The sequence below is a fragment of the Haemorhous mexicanus genome, chromosome 19 (assembly GCF_027477595.1).
Source record: "Haemorhous mexicanus isolate bHaeMex1 chromosome 19, bHaeMex1.pri, whole genome shotgun sequence".
Lineage (NCBI taxonomy): Eukaryota > Metazoa > Chordata > Aves > Passeriformes > Fringillidae > Haemorhous > Haemorhous mexicanus.
In genome coordinates this window covers 11,399,569-11,417,260 of record NC_082359.1, presented here as the reverse complement: position 1 = coordinate 11,417,260, position 17,692 = coordinate 11,399,569, and the positions used below count along the sequence as shown (strand labels likewise).

Below are 17,692 nucleotides of genomic sequence, written 5' to 3'. Positions count from 1 at the left end.
TGTCTGTGGTAACAAACCAGGGGACAGCAGAGCTGATTATTTTGTGAAACAGAAGCCAGACCCTGGCAGAAGAAAGCAAAAAGCTCCCCAGACTCTGAGCTCCCAGCAGCAATCTCAGCTCCTGAGTTGGACCCTCCTTGGTCCAGCACATTCCAGAGCAGGATTCTCTCTCAGGAAGAGCATCTCTTCCAAAATAAAAGAGAGTTTCACTTTGCATTTGTGACTGAACTGCAGTACATATCTTACCCACATTTTTTCCCTCCCACTGGTACATTTTACTTAAACCTTTTGAGTTTTCAAGCCATGGCCATAAGCATAACACTGAAGATCCTCCATAAAATTAGCAGTGGTGCAGGTAGCCTGGAGAAGGAATCACTCAGGTTCCTGTGTAAGCTCTGAAAAATCTCTGAGTCCATCAATCCTTTTTATAACTTGAGAATTTACTAAGACTGGAGCAGACAGCCTATTCTATAGCAAGATTATTTTACAGCCTCAGGATGAGGAATCAAAGAATTCCTTCTTAAGAGATGCAAAGGAGAAAAATGGCATTTGGTCAGACCTAAGGAAGGGACAGAGCTGCAGCAGGCTGTCCCAAGCTGCCTTGTAAGAATCCATCCACAGCTGGAACTTTACCAAAGTAGCTCCTCCAAAATGCCCCTTCCAGAACTGCTGTGCTGCAAGGACAGCAGTCAGAAGATTTACTGACATGACTAAAAGCAATCTTTGACTCAGCCCTACATATGTTCACCAGCTCTTTGCTTTCCTTCTGACCTCCATTATTATGTATTTCTACTGATGATGCTAGATAAACTAAAGGAAAAAATCAGCATGGAAACCAATCAGAGACTGATTTTTTCCTCTTGCTTCTGCTTAAAACACATTTTGTTCCTCCTTACCTGCTGGCGATACATGGAGAATTTACTATCAGTTGGCTCATAGGTGATGATCCTTTTCTCAATCAGCTGATTCATTTGTGCAGTGACTTCCTCTATCTGCAAGACACAGTGGAAAACTAAGGAAACAGAGCTTGGTGTCTTTGTCTTCTCCAAGAATTAAATGCTTTGCAACCCAGATTTACAATCCAGCCAGCTCCTTTTTTGAAAAGAGAGAAACAGACCCAAAAAGCTCTGTGAGTCATTAAGTGTTGGCCAGGAAGAGGCTGTTTTTGGATTCCAGTTCTGTGCCTTTATGATAAGGCAGAACCATGATGTTGGCCCTGAAAATGAAGTAAACTGGTGCATGTGGAGAGAAAATGCAGTGAGTTGGTACAGAAAAAAGAAATTGCCATATACTGAGTGAAAAATGTAATTGTATTGACAGGAACTAAAATTCCCTTTCATTCAACCATTTAACAGAAGTTCAAAGGGAAGCAAATAAAGGTTAAGTGATAAAGATTTCATCAACACTTTGTAGAGCCATAGACCATCATATTCCAGGTCTGTGGTGCTTCTTTCTCCTGTCACAAGATGCACTTGGTTGTCCTGAGTCACAAACTGCTGATCTTCACCCCAGCCAAAGTTTCTGGAGCTCTCAGCCACACCAGAGTGCAGATTCCAGCCTTCCCAGGGCATTGGGACTCCCACCAGCCATGGAATACAGCCACAGCAACCTTCCTTTAATTCTCTGCTGCTGCTCAGGGAGCAGTGTGAAGATGTGCTGCAATCCCAGGGAGTCAGACCAGAACACAGGGACAGTGCTGGGCATCACCCTGGAAGTTCTGGGAGCAACATCCATGTGCTTGGAAACCTGAGAATCTCAAATAAATTGCTCAATAAGACTAAAAATACTCCAACACCTGGAGGAAATAAACCAAACTCTCCTGTGAATTCCATTCCATTAGTGGTAGAACAGGCTTGAATTTGAAAATGGCATAAGAATTCCCTTCTGTGAATAAATTCCTGGGATTTATAATGCACGGTGGAAACATGCTTGGTGCACTTCAGCTCCTTTTTAAGGCACTGAGATAATAAAAAGCCTACTTAAGAAAAAAAAAAAAAAAAGCTGCCTAAGGCCATGCTGTGACTACAGCCAAGTGTATGACATGTTTTTATTATCTTTCAAGAAGAAGATACTTCCAAAATATAACAAATCAAAGGTTACATCATGGAGAAAGAGGGAAAAACTTGAAGCTTTTTAAAGTATTACAATAAACCCAACAACACTCTTGGAAAAGAAATGTGAAAAAAACAGGGTTTCAAGCATGCCTGAAAGACATAACTGCAGCCACAAATATTGTTTTGATTAGAGGAACTAATCTAGGAAAGCAGAGGCTGAATCAGAGAGCTGGTTTATTATTTCAGTCCTAATCTGCCATTTATTAATGCTGTCATCCCTTAAGATGGATACTCTGTTTCCTCATTATCTCCATTTCATGGCAAAGCCTGTGTTGGAAATCCCAGGGGTTTTAAACACCAGCTGGTAAGAAACTGCTCTTCTTCCCTCTAACAGTGGTGTAAATCTTCATCATTATCATCAATAGAAATACTAATAATTAGCATTCCTCTAAATTCTTCTAGGACATTGTATTTTCCATTTAATCTTTTATTTAGGATTATGCAAATAGGAAAACTTCATTGAGTTAATATATAAATGTACTTTATATTACACATAAAGTGGGTGTGTGGCAACCCCTCTGCAGGTTCTGGATATATCTGACAAATAAGGGTTTTTCTAAGACTATTTGCTTTTAACTTATGAAAAAGCCTGGAAAGGTAAATCAAGTATTTGATGCCTAAATTTTCTTTGTTCTTAAAAACAAAACCAAACTATGCAGGGCTCTTCCTAACACTGAGGAGTTCTGAGCCATTGCACAGGGATTATGGCATCATCTTGTGAGGACACATCCCTTAGGGAATGCTGTTCCCTCCAGAAGCTCTGGATGTGCTGGGATAAACCCCCTCGATGGCAGGGAGAGTTTCAAACAAGTGAAATCTGAAGAGAAGAAAAATCAGCCCTGTAGTGCTGAATTACCACAATTTCCTCAATAGCACCTGAGGATATGTTTGGGTTTGGGGTTTGGTTTGGGGTTGGTTTATTCCTGTCTCTTTTGTGGGTATTTAAAAACACCTTATCAGAGAGTTTGCAATTAGGGATTGAGGCACCTCTGGTTTTACAACTGAGGGGAGGCTGCTTTGGGAATGAAACCTTTTCTCTGGGATATGAAGCAGGGATAAGAACATTTCAGAGTCCAGGCAGCTCAGAGCATGCTACAGAACACAAATGCAGGGTGACCTTGGGCCCTCACCTCACTTTCCAGGGCAGTGAGATCAGCTTGAGTCATGGCTGGCTCTGCAACCAACTTTTGTAAGAAATACACTGAAGTCTTTTTACTTTCCATCTCTCTGGGTATTTTTTCATTTACCAGGTAGGAATTGAAATTTGTCTCCTCTTCTAGTTTCTTCATTAAACCTTAAAAACAAATTAAATCAGTGAGTGTCTATAAAAGCAATGTAGCAGATAATTAAGTTTGATTTCCCCAACACATTAAAGTATTTAGCAGCTGATTACAATAACAGCAGAACATTTGAGTCCTCAGTGCTCAGAGAAAGGGGGAGTTACTTGATTTAAATTTTTAATCTGGATCTTAAACAATATAAGAGGATTTATTATGCACCTCTATCTTGAACATGTAACTATCAGCTCCTTGAGAGATTCTTCTCATTAATAACAAGTAAACCCCACCTCACAGGAAACTCCAGCTGAGTCAGATACAGAATTCAACACACACTGCTGATATAAACAGCCATTGAACCTTTATCTGTAGAAAAATCTTAATTTGCCTAGCTCATTGATAGATTTATTATATCCTTGGAGATTCATGCTTAAAATAAAACTTTTTTTTTGTCTGACATTTAAAAAGGCCTTAAAATGAGCAAAGTTTAATGTATTCCTACTTTAAGAGTCCTTTACATTGCTGGAACAAAGATTGCCTCCCTGTAAAGATTTCTTCTTGAAAGAACAAACATTTAATCTCAGGACAGTTTATAGACTGAGAATGCAGAAAATAACAATCCAACAGAAAAAAGCAACCCCATGTATAAGCTTTGCTGGACACCAGCCTGATGCACCTACACCTTACCAGGCTTAGGAGGACTTGGCTCTTTCTAGGCAGAGTAATTCAGGCTTCTTAAAAGATCATTTATAAATAAACTCAAGATAAGAACAATTCACAGATAGAAAAATGCAAGAGAATAAAAGGAAACATCTATTTAAATGACACTGCACAGTCTCCACTGACAACAGGCAGTTAGTGAATAATTCCTCAGACACAACTGTGCCAAGGACCACAAGATTCAGTAGCTGCATGTCAGATGAGAGTGGGAATGGGTATTTCAGAGTATTTTTCATGATCCAGGTGATCCAGAGTCCTTTTTGGTTTTCAAACAACTTGTTATGGTTGGGATTTTAGTTCTGTCCTTATTAGGGAGAAGATGGAATTAGGATGAAATGCCAAGGAAAACAAGAAGTTCACAATCTCCATCTCTTTCATTTACTGCACAAGCAGAGAGAAGTTGAGCACAGAGATACAAAAGTGCAGCTGATGCTGCTGAGACAGAGATGGGAAAGGATGGAGATGAGAACAACTTTTGGTTCTCAGGCTAAGAGGCCTGACTGCCAAAGGGAAAGGTCAGAACAAAGTGAAAGAGCCCAGGAAAAGGGGCCCCTGTTTTTCTGCTGCTATTTACCTCTAAATCAGTGTCCTGAGAGATCCTCCTGAGCCCTGCTCCCAGCCCACTCTGACAGGAGAGCTGCCAGAAGGGAAATAAGCCATCAGCTCTTGAGAAAACCTCAAGAACTGGGAGAAAAAACAGGCCCTGGGGAAAGCAGCACTGCCAACAAAGTCAACACAAACTAAAAATGAGTGGGAGTTCCTCTTTCCCAGTTTGTTGATTTCTGTGTTTATGGAAAGCAACACATCCACAGGACCTTTTCCCCTTCGTGGAGGGGCCATTTATCAAAACAAAGAGCCCCCAGACTGGTTCTGGAGCGGGAGAGTGGAGCTCCTCTGCCATCGTGCACTTGGCACTGCAGCTGCACCCTGGGAAACACACTGGGACTCACTGGGAGAGATTTCCCACTCCTTTCCTCCAGAAGAACTCAATTCCAATCTTCCTCAGCCCATGACAGAGCTGGGCAGGAGGAACCACATCTTAATGTCTCACTAGAAATCTCCCACCTCTGCAAAAGCAGCAAAGCTGCTTCCCACATAGCCTGTGAGCTGAATTATCACCTCAGAACTGACTGGAGCACCCCTCCCAGTCTGATATTTATCACCAAGATCTGTGGTGTGGAAATCAATGTGCAATCAATTACATTATTCTGATATGAAATATTAATATTTTAATTAAATCAATTTCTTGAGGCTTTTAGCAGCAAAGAAACCTGCATATATACCCAACACTTCACTTCTTGTGCTGCTCCAGTTTTCTGATAAAAAGGTACATGCTTAAATCATTTGTTGTAGATATGACAAGAAACTTAGCAAAGAACCCCAAGAGCTTTGATAAGAGCAGAGACCTTTTGAGTTCATGGGCTATAACCTTGATCACAATCTGATTTATTTCTCAAATAACCTCGGAGCTGCTACCAAGTCCTGCTGCCTCCTGAGTGGTTCTGTGTTGTGCTGAGTCCTCATGGAGCAACAAAGCCAGTTAAAACTTGATTTCTTGATGGGGAAAGACATGATGTCAACATCCCTCATGAGTAATATCATTTCTTTCCTGAATGCACTGGATATATTTTTCCTCCTGTACAACTCAACACATGGAGCAAAAAAACTACCTAAGAGCTACTTTTGCTGCTTAACAGAACCTTAAAAACCAAAACACAGGACAGCTCCAGGTTTGGGGTTTTTTTCAGTGAAAAGCATTCTTTTGAAATTCCCAGGCTAGAGAGGAAAAAAGGCCAGCATACTTCAGATCTTTCCATTACACATATAAATTCTGTTTTTAATGTTTCAACATTGACTTATGGTTACAAAATCTACACACGTAAGCAGCACAGAAATCTGGCTCTGTGCCCTCAGGTTATTTTAGCAAACTTCTGCCAACCACATATTTACATGTGGAGAGCTATTCAGAGCACTCCTCATGTTTTCCATTCAAATTTTTTTATTATTATTATTATAAAGAGAGGGATGGGAGAAAGAGTTTATTCGTGCTTGCTCAGTCATGTAGAAGAGAGGCAATTTTCTCTGCACAATTCTGTAAATGGAGCTAAATCTTGATTAACTTTGTGCTCAGAATCCCACTACAGGCTGCCAACTGGGCATCCTGGACCAGAACATTTGCAACAGGAATTCAGTTTTTAAAAGGTGGGAAAAAGAGAGAGAGAGAGAGACACCATTTCATAGACTCTCTGCCAACACTTGGTTTATTATCACATGGGAAGGCCATGACAAAGTCTAGAACAAACTTCCAGCATCAAATCCTTCCCTTCCCTTTCTGCAGCCACAATTACAGGGCTGAAATGATTTCCTCCACAGGTTCCAAGAACACCACTTCCACTTTCCCTCTCTTGAACAGGGGCCTGGGACATGCAAACACTGGCAGATCAATCACCCCTTCCATATTTCCTTGAAAAACCAAACTCTTCCTGAATTTGTGATTCTAAGTTCTACTTTTCATGTTTATAATTATTATTAGAGCTCTTTGAAACCTCTCTGACCTTTCAGTGCTCTTCTTGACTGTCGAATTGGCCTGGGGCTGCAGGGCTGGATGTGCCAGAGCCAGAGCCAAAGAAACTCTCCTGTGGCATTTTCTCCCAGAAACGAAAGCAGGGAAGGGACCTCATCCATGGCAGTGGGAGCTCCAGCTCTCCCATTCCTGACCCACAAATTCTTCTCAGACACTTCTTAGCAAAGAGCCCCACATGCCAGAAATACATTGCATATACATTATTCCTGGAGGAATAGCCTGGAATTTGGTTAGTCCTTAAAATAAATACTGTTGGCACAAGCTTGGCTTCCCAAGTCACTGTGGTCACTTGGAATCAAGGGTCTCCTCATTATTCAGCCATTTCCTTCTTTTTATTCCACCAGTGATCATTTCTTTCAGGAATCTGGTGTAAATACCAAACAAAAAAAAAAGCCAAACATCCATTCAATTTCTCTAAACCTTCCACTAAACTCCTTTTAATCCTTTTAACAGAGACCACATTGAATTTTTGCTGCCTTGTTTGTTCAAAATGGGGTAGAAGAGTTAATGGCCTTAAAAAAATCAACTACAGCAACACCATCAATCTCACCAACCAGACTTGTATTCTCATCACAGATATCAAATTATCTTAAAAGTGCTTTACCATGACCTTGCATTGATTGGCAGTGACTTTATAATAAATAAAATCATTTGAAGATGAAATAAAGTTCCACCTAAGCCAGTCTCCTTTACCAAATACTTCTACAACTTTAATTGTAATGTCTGCAGTATTGGAGGAGATCATTTAAACTTGGAATTTTAGGAAAAGATCATTGTGTGGAAGAGAAAAATATTAATTTTTTATACCAAATGGAATATTTAAGTAATAGGTTCCTAAATTTCTGGTTTTCATCAAGAATGAAATAAAGTAGACATCTGTACAAAGCAATTCCTCTTTGACAAGTATCTTTGAAGTTCTCAGTGTTCTAAATCTATTTCTACATATTAACTTGATTAACTTTATAAATTACACATTTTACTGTTCACCAACAGATCATCTTAACACATTCTTTTAATCAATATTTTCAAGCTACTCATTCACTTCTTCCTATATCTGCCAATAAAGTAACCAGAAATGTCCTGTAAAATGGACAGGGACCAAGAATGCAGTGATTTGCTTTGTTTCTTCATGTTATCAATTTCTGTTTGTGCAGCAGAGCAAAATTATGTCAATCTTGCAGAGTAAATGTGAGCTGGGTTGTGGTTATTCAGACCAGAGCTCAGTGTTAACAGAAATACTGCTCATATTCAACCCAACAAACACCACAAAAAACCCCCCCAGAATATGAAAACTGATGTTACTTAGTGCTACCAGCAGCAAATCCTTCTTTAAACAATATCCTGAGTAGTACTGAAGTTATTAAACTTCAGGGAGAAAGGCTGCAGTTAATAAACAGGGAAGGACTGAAATGAATAAGCAGGGCAGGAGTGTTCTGTGAACCAGCAGCAGCACTTCCAGCTGTTTTGTAGCAGCTCATAACAATTAATGATACAATACAAAGTCTTCTAAAGATGATGTTTCTAAGAGTTAAAATCCCACCAACCACAAGGCAAATTCTCCTGGCACAGCTCAATAGCACTCATGAATATGTGTTAGTTGCATTTCCTTACAGAGTTCCTTTACATTTCTTTAAATATAAAATTAATTATAAAGTGAAGTAATCAAATCCCTAAGACAAATAACAAAGCTTCAGAATTGTTGCTTCTGCTCATTAGCAACAATTCTGAACATTTTATCTTGTTTAGGAAGTAAAGACACCTGAAGCATTAAAAATGCAGGAAGTTCCCTCTAAAGGGAAGGATCTGACTTCCAGTGAAAATCCAGCTGTTGCACTGTCAGCAGACAGGGCTGATACCAGCAGGCAGCTGAGGTACCAAACTGCAGCCAAAGGGAATCTTCAAAATGAAATCAGTTGTGCTGCCTTGTAGACCAACAAAGCTTTTAAAATAAATGGAATCCATTCAGTGCACTGTGGCCACCTAATTTCAATTATTAAAAAAACCCCACAGTTGGCATTCTGCAATTGCTGCTACAGGCAGTGCCTTTGTTACTGGGGAAAGCAATTACAAAGCTGAGTCCTGAGGTCTTTGTTTGGGCAAAATTTCAACACAAGTTTTCTTAAGTAATGACTCCAAGCTTTGATTGGGAACATCTAAATACTTTTTGTTTTTTCCCCTGCAAGCAGGACTTGAGATAAGGAAATTAAATATGTTAACTTTATTTTCATCTCAAGGATTAAATGACATATTTACTGGCTTTTTATTATGTTACCTTTGCTTCTGTGAACTGAACCCATCGAGTTTCCATTGCCCTTAAAAAAACCCAGGAACTGAAATAGAATTGTTGACACAGCTTTGCTGTAGAAACTCTCTGATAGCTACTGCAAAAAAGGAACAGTTATAAAATCCACTGCAAGTCCCTGTGAGATGGTTCAGATACTCCTTTAGTTCCACTTGTGGTTCAGTGGCAGATGAGAATCATTAAAAAAATCAAAGTAAAATTATAAAGTAATAACATTGCTACGAGGTGGTGACTGAGAAAAATCCTTTAACTCAGAAGAGCTGCCAAAGCAGTTGTGTGATGCAACTGAAATAGTAAATGTTCTTGAAAGAGCAGGACAATGACTTGGTTGACTAAATTTAAATTGAGAAGTAGTCAGATTCTATCATTTTGGAAGTCATTTATACACCATTCTATGGCATGTTTTGCACCACACTAACCTAGAATGCAAGAGGAAAAGCCCTACTCACTTTCTGGTTTGGAATCTGCCACCATGTGCTGCATCTCCTTCAGCTGGACCTGGGCTCTCTGCAGCCTCTGCTCCGTGTGGAACAACTTTGGAGAGACAATTGGACACACACAGGGTCATTGCTTGGAAATCCACGTGCAAACAACTCAACCCACAGAGCCCCAAAAGAGCCCCAAACACAAAACATGGCAGCTTGAATGCCTGGTGATTTTCTGTTTTACAAGGGAAATGTGCCAGACCAAATTTTCAACACTTGGCCTGGGTTTACTTGATATTCCCTCCTGTTAATTGAGAAGAGTGTTCTTGTTCTCCCAAGTGATATTTTCTCTGATGGCAGAAATTCATCCAACAATTTTCAACCAAAAATATGAGTGGCTTGAGCATTACAACAACAACAAAAGGCAGCAGGAATCAGGATTGCAGCAGATAACTCTCCTTATCCTGCAGTGCAGCTGAGTTCTCACAGCAATCCACTGTCCATCCCAAGAGCAGTCTGGAAAGCTTCCTGCCAAACAAGCACCAGCTGATTTACATTTCTGTGACTTAGAGAGACGTGTAGTAAGAACTGGAATTAACTGGACATCACATTCATTTTAGTCATGATCTTACTCAGGCTCCAGCAAAGACCCAACAGCTTGAGAGGCCACTGATTCCCACTGATCCCACATCCAGACAAAGGCTGCAATATCAGAAATCTGAGAGCTTTTCCCATTTTAATACTGTTGAAATTCAGGCTACAGAATTTGGTGAGACAGTGTAACGAAATGGCACTGGATTCTATTGAAGTGTCTTGTTTTGACAACACTGGACAGAATAAAACCCACCCTTACACTTGGATGTCAACTGCTCCCAGGGCTTCTCAGGACATCATTTTTCCCAAATGCAGGGGTCTAAATCCCAAGGTTGCTCCTGAATACAAACTGCCCCCACCCAGGAAAAATACAAGGTACTTGCTGTGTTGCTCAGCCCCTGGAACCTTCAGAACCTTCTCTGCAGATCGCAGAGATAGAAATCAAACCAAGGAAACATTTGCTCACTACCATAAATGTGAAGAGTTCCCTTTGGGTGCTCCAGCAGTAAGTCATGGAACATTTCCTGGGAATGCTAAAGGATGATGTCAGTGGGAGCTGAGGCAGCCAAGTACCTTCAGTGTGGTGTTCAAAACTTGCAGGGTCAAGCCTCTTCCCTTAAAATGTACAGAGATCTTGAAAATGGAATTTAATTTTCTGGGGTTGGGAGAAACTCTCCCATCTACTGCTGTTCCTGATGTATTTTTAAAATGCACAATTCCCAAACAAACATCAACAACTCTTTAACAGGTGTGTTGTTATGCCAGTACCTGACTTTTCTGTTCTTGTTTCTGTTGAGCCAGAGATTCTTCTCTCTCTTTCTCTAAGCGAAGCTGTCTTGCTATTTCAAGCATCCGTTGATGATTTTGTACTGTCTCCACCTACAGCAAGTGGATAAATAGTGCATGTTGCTGTCAGATAGCTGAGAAATACATTAAAGAGATCATATGTCTCACAAGCCCACTTAGCACTTCCCTTCCATACACGTTACTACTCAGAAATGACAGCAAAGTACTGGACTCGAGATTCTTAAAAGCTCTGGATCAACGCCTGGGGAGATTCCCTGTAGGTCAATTAGTTACTTGATTCCTTCCTAGACATACAGTGTGTTTATCTTAATCCTTGTTTGCATTCCAACACGGGAGTTGCAGGCCAAGGATTATGACACTGAAATGTAGGAGTGTAACTTCTCTTATTACCCTCTTCTTAAGACGCTCTACTCTTTTGGCCAGTTGATCTTTCTCCTCTTCCATTGCACTGATGTCCTAAAAAGCAGGAAAAACAGATAAAGAAATATTAATTTATTCCCCATGTATATTGGACTGGACTAAGTTCTCTTCAAATTAATATGAAAATCAGAATTCTTCCCTGAATACACGGAGGCGGCTGTAATTTTATTGATCTATGATCAAACATCCAGGATTCCAATCTCTCTTCTCTTACTTCCCCCACAGTTCCCACTCTCTTTATGCTAACATTCTTCATCTGCATCCTTGAGTATTACAGTGAACATTTAAAATAAAAGCAGGTGGATTTCTCTAAAATAAAAACAAACAAACAGAAACCACCAAGGAACGAATCAGTATGAATTCAACATCTGATGCAGTCTGACATATGTTCTTAATGTCATCAGCATTACCCACTTCCTGACAGATCAATTTGCATGAAGTTGCTTATGAGAGATGTCTGCTGCCACTTTTTGCATTAAAACTGTCTTAAAAGAAAAATTTTCTAGTGCTGAAACATGTATCTGATTATTATTATTATTCTCCTTTAGTCCTATTTTACAACAGCAGGACTCTGCAGATTGATAGTTATGAGAGAAAGGAAAATGAATTCTCCAAATGTAGACCTTATCTCAACATTGGCTTGGCTTCTCTGTGTGTCCACTGGAAAGTTTATACAAGCTTAATTATTTTGCTGAAGCAGAGCAAATATCTCTACTTAACACTTGAGCCACGTGGGTTCATAATTTCTGTTGATTTAAGTTCATAATTCATTCAACACCCTCTGGAATTATTAGCTGCTATCAGGAAAGCAAAGGGCTTTGTATCAGTCTGCATTCAGAGGAAATGGAGTTCCAATATTTGGAAATCATGCTGCACAGAGTCTTGGCAGCCTCGTTCCCCAATCTGCTCCAGAAATCTCAGCTCTAAACATGAGCAAGGACTTTGTGTTTGCCAACAGAGAGCAGCTCAAGAGGCAGCTGCAGTGCCCACCAGCTCTGGCCTCTACAGCTTTCACACTGTCCACAAAGCCAACAAACATGGAACTGACATGCAAAACACCAACTAAAGAAAAAAATTGTGGAGTTTGTTTACCCTTCTTATTTCTGCAGTTGATAAACCAGATATTTTGAGCTGCTCATGCTCCTTATGTAGGTTTTTAAATGCTTCCATGAGTTCTTCATACTGTGAAATGAAATGGAAATTGTGCAGAATGAGCTCTGTGTCTAAGGATTTTCAGATCAACAGTTTTACTACTAAAACAGCAAATGTAGACATAGGAATATGGTGAAAACAAGATAAAAAAGCATTTTCTCATTGCAAAAGCCTGTCAACTTATAAAGCAGAAATAAATCACAGTGCATTATCTTCCATTTGAAGAGACAATCAGAACTTCACAATTTCCTCAGTATTTTCACCTTTTGTAGTACACAGTGTATTTGCAAAACAGGAAGATGTCACCCAAGAGGGACAAATTAATAAATTACACTCTCTTACTATACATCTATGTGTCCCACATATATAAATCCCCCCCAAAAGGAAGTGTTTGCTTTAACAGCTCTTCTGAAGGAAGCAATGGGGCTTGAGCTTGCAGAGAGGCCCAAGAGCAGAGCTGAGTGAACACGTGAGAAATGGCTGTGCCACGTTGCATAACCCTCACAACATCCCAGAGATTGATAGATGCAGCTCAGCACTCAGAGACAAGGAGACAGTGTGCTACTTCCACACCAGTACTTTGCCCACCAGGAATCTTAAACTGAGAGGCAGTGTGAAAGTCTGTGTGGGTAGAGAAATAACAGGGGACAGCAAGAGTTTAGAAATATGGAGAGGAAATAAATTTAGATTCAACTCGGAGAAACGCGAGCTGTGGTAGAAGGAAAGATTATCTCCACAGAAACAGCCTTCAATGAGATGGGAAAATCTAAAAGGAGAGTATCAAGTCATTTTTTACTTCCTGGAAAGAGCAGTTGATATGAAAGGTGAATACCAAATGGCAACAGCAAAGGCCAGTTCAAACAAAGGCATCAGAGCCCTGAGCAGTGAAGCAGCACCTCCGTTCTATAAAACCCTGGGGAAGCAGCATCCAGAGCACTCTGCTCAGTTCTGGTTGTTTCAGTAGCAAGCACACACTGACGAGCTGGAAGGAATTCAAAAAAATAGCAATAAAATGGCTAAGGAGAAGATAAAATCACAAAGAGCTGGATTAAGTGGCAAATAATGGTGTGGCAAGGAATGCACAGGCTGGATGAGGAGGAACAAGTCACAAAATGCAGGAGTAAAACCCAACTGGCTTCCATGATGCCCCTTATGCACTCTGGAAATCCTTTAACAAGAATGAAAATGAGCAGGTGGTCTCTGAGCAACTGCATTCCCACTGCTGGTGTCCAAGAGTTTTCCTTTGTGTGTCTCTACCTCTGTCAAAAGAGGAGTTCCATAAGACTTTTTCCCCACTGGAACATGAAATTTCAAGGCCAATGACAGGATTCAAACAAGGCAGGGCAGAGTTTGACGGATCACAACAAAAATAAGGTTCTCACTTTTCCCTTTGGGTGCTCCACATGCACCTGAAATAAGGGACACACTCAAATGACCAAAAAACCACCCAGGTTCCTACATGGAAAGAGATCTCTGGCACCTGGGAGCAAATCACTGAAGCCTGAACAACAAGATTAATGCTGAAGTTGCTTATTTCTTAAATTATATATTGCAGGCAATCCAATGTCTAAATCACAACACAGCTGGGAAGGTGGCAGGTTTGCTGAATATCTTCTATAAGTAATTTACAGAAGTTCATTTTAGCTTGATTCTACACACCCACAAAACTTAACTGTGTTAAAAGGTGTCTGAACTCTCATTTTTGAAATTTCCCTTAAAAGACACCATTGCATGGCTGTATCTAAATAATTCAGTCTAATTGTTTAATTCATTAGTATCTAAATATTTGCATTGTCATGTTATAGTGCAGTAAGGCATTCTATTACCCCAGCTTCTGTTTTGAAATAATCAGCAGAGTATTAGCTTAATGAGATGGTTCTATTACTGTAATCCCAAAAAGGAACACATCTTACGTAATGGAAATGATGGAGGTGGATATTTATACACATTAAGACTGTGACATTCTGAACAAAACATACAATCTGCATTCCTTTCTCTCCCTGCTACTTCTGCTGAGTTATTTCAAGGTATAAATCCAATATTGTTAGAGGTAACAAAAAAATAAAAGGCTTAGTCAAGTCTAAGTCAGACTGTTCAGCTTTGCTGGTGCAGAGTTAACAGATCAAGTTACCTCTAACAAACACTCAAACCCACTGTGGTTTAGCAGAACAAAAGGCACAGAAAACGGGAAAAAAATAAGTAAATATGTACCTCAGATAATAAACCCAAAACTTTGGTTCACTTCAAGCTTTACATTTCAAACCCACCCAGTCTGACTATCTAAAATCAACATTTAATGCTCACAAAAGAAGTGGGAACATAATAAGTAGGAATGTCAGCACAGAGAAAAAGAAATCTTCTCTTTATTCACAAAAAAATAACTGGTTAAAGCAAAAAGTGGAGTAAGGCTCATACAAATATTAGGCATCAAATACCATCACAGGACTATCCTGACTAAAAGTACAATCAATGGACAATTAGGAGACATCGACTTTTGGTCATAACATTTTCTGGACTTGTCTGAAGTGGTAATTTTATAAAGTTAAAAATATCCAGGTGATATTTCATAGGAAAAAACCCTCAAACCTGCTCAAAAATTAAGAACTTAAAGTCTACCTAAGCCAAAATGGCTCTGAACATTATTTGGCACCCGGTGCTTAATGGGCTTAAGGCCTTTTAATTCAATGCTATTTATTAATACATAATTTCAGGGTTATTGGAAGTAAAGTGGTCAAGACATAAACTTTTTATTATGAATCTTTGCTTATCCTTGATTCCAACAAGCTTTTAACATAACTCACTTGGACATGTATGCCAGCATGAACTCCCTGATTCATTTTTCCCTCCTCCCACTGGCACTTTAATTAAGGTGAAACGTTGGCATTCATGAGGAATGGTACCTGTTTGTTGAAGTCAGCCACAGTATCATCCTGTAGGAACTCTGCTGGCACCTCCAGCTTCACCAAGAAACGTGCCAAGTAAGCTCTGGTCCTGAGTTCATTGGTCCTCTGAAGAAGCCAATGCAAGACAGGATGAATTACAGCTTTGCTTCCAGTAACCAGCCCTTGGCGAAAAGCACTCCTGTATGGAACCAACCAGGAGAAAATGCCAATAAATCTCAAACAAAAGAATGCTGGCTTGGAACAAAAAATCTGCAATGTTTTGACATTCCTTCTCCACTTGCCTAATGATTTTCGTAAGGCTGTTAGAAGAGAAAATGCTCATGATGAGGCTTGGGTTTGATTAGCCTGGAAAAGAGAAGGCTGAGGAATTTGCACATTCCAGAACCTGAAGGAATAGAGATGGAGAGGAACTTTTTACCAGGACAATGGGAATGGCCTCACAGTGACAGAGGGCTTTGAATTAGGAAGCAATTCTTCCCTGTGAGGGTGCTGAGGCCCTGGCACAGGGTGCCCAGAGAAGCTGTGGCTGTCCCATCCCTGGAAGTATTCAAGGCCAGGCTGGATGGAGCTCTGAGCAACCTGGGATAGTGAAAGGTGTCCTTGCCCATGGCAGGGGGTTGGAACACAAGTGATCTTTAAAGTCCCTTCCGACCCAACCCATTCTGAGCTGGAAGTCTGCAGTTCAGGCTCCTGATTCTTCTACCTTGAGTCAGACAAAAACCCCGAAACACACTACAAGGATAAACCCAGCAGTGACAGCTCCTCATTTCTTGTGACAGCCTTGGGGGTGCCGGCAGAGCGGGGGGAGCGCGGGATTTGGGATCACCTGGCACAGGTGAGACGGGACCGGGACCGGAACCGGGGCTGGGCAGGGCCGGGAGGCGCCCTCTGCCGGCCGGAACCGCCACTGCAGGCAGCGCCCACCTGGAGCCACACCTGCGACCCCAAAACATCCCCGGGGACACGGGAACAGCGCCCACCTGGGACCCCAGAACATCCCCGGGGACACGGGAACAGCGCCCACCTGGGACCCCAGAACATCCCCGGGGACACGGGAACAGCGCCCACCTGGGACCCCAGAACATCCCCGGGGACACGGGAACAGCGCCCACCTGGGACCCCAGAACATCCCCGGGGACACGGGAACAGCGCCCACCTGGGACCCCAAAACATCCCCGGGGACACGGGAACAGCGCTCACCTGGGACCCCAAAACATCCCCGGGGACACGGGAACAGCGCCCACCTGGGACCCCAAAACATCCCCGGGGACACGGGAACAGCGCCCACCTGGGACCCCAAAATATCCCCGGGGACACGGGAACAGCGCCCACCTGGGAGCCCAGAACATCCCCAGGGACACGGGAACAGCGCCCACCTGGGACCCCAAAACATCCCCGGGGACACGGGAACAGCGCCCACCTGGAGCCACACCTGGGATCCCAACATCCATGGGGACATTGGAGCAGTGCTCACCTGAACTAAAGGTCAGTATCATATAACCCCAAGAAGATGTTTGAACGTGATTTGTAGGCAGTAAGGTACTCACAGGTCTGACACAGTCCCTGGAGGTTTGTATTTGAGGATTCCAAGCAGATTCAGCATTCTTTTAGCTGTTTGTTCTGGCAGCTCCTCTCTGATGTCCACAGCATGCTGAACAGGTTTTAAAATTAAACAAGTCATTATTCTTTATTATTATTCATATAGTAAAAAGTATTGTTACTATTAGACAACAATAAATTTAATAATTAATTACTAATTTTTAGGATAACACTATATTATTTCCTACCATCAAATATATTATTATTATTTTTATAAATTTGTTTGTCCAAGTAATGTTAGTTATCTGGCAACACTGAAAGAATTGACTTTATTAATTTAACAGATAATAGTGAGATGCACTGTACAGAACATCCCTTAAATCACCAAACTTCAATTCTCTTCTAATGGATTTTCCTGTCAATTTACTCCAGGAATCTCTTCTCCCTGCTCGTGGGATCTCATCTGTGCAGTCACACTGACCAAATCCACCCTGGAAGTTGGATATCCTGGCCCAGGGATCTACTCCCCAGGTGCGTGAATGGTCCCTTTTGATCTCACACACACTTTTGGCAGCCTTCAAGGACTGGGATATAATTTCCATTGCAACAGCACAGTCATGAGGTTCAGTTCTTGATCAGCTCTTGCCCTGGGTGCGTGCAGGACACAGCCTGACTTTGACTAAACACGATTGTCAGTATGAACCAAGATCTTTAATTTCACAGGAAAAACATCGTCAGCAGCCTCTGGGGAGCAGGGATGCTGCTGCCCTGCCCCAAGGAGCATTTGCTGCTTTGCCAAGAGCACTCAGACGTACAGGCAGGAAGGATTCTTGCCAGGCACATTTATTTCCTGGA

General features: G+C 41.3%; 1 protein-coding gene across 1 annotated transcript in view; it reads right to left on the bottom strand.

Moving 5' to 3' along the window:
* The window catches only part of IFT81 (intraflagellar transport 81), a 37,374-nt gene that overhangs the window by 19,120 nt on the left and 562 nt on the right, over positions 1-17,692 (bottom strand). The window contains exons 2-9 of the mRNA XM_059863575.1: positions 16,846-16,949; positions 15,296-15,476; positions 12,336-12,425; positions 11,214-11,279; positions 10,785-10,895; positions 9,447-9,531; positions 3,245-3,408; positions 897-992 (exon numbers count right to left, since the gene is read on the bottom strand). Of these exons, the coding sequence (XP_059719558.1) occupies positions 897-992; positions 3,245-3,408; positions 9,447-9,531; positions 10,785-10,895; positions 11,214-11,279; positions 12,336-12,425; positions 15,296-15,476; positions 16,846-16,949 (897 nt within the window). The remainder of the gene's footprint in view (positions 1-896; positions 993-3,244; positions 3,409-9,446; positions 9,532-10,784; positions 10,896-11,213; positions 11,280-12,335; positions 12,426-15,295; positions 15,477-16,845; positions 16,950-17,692) is intronic.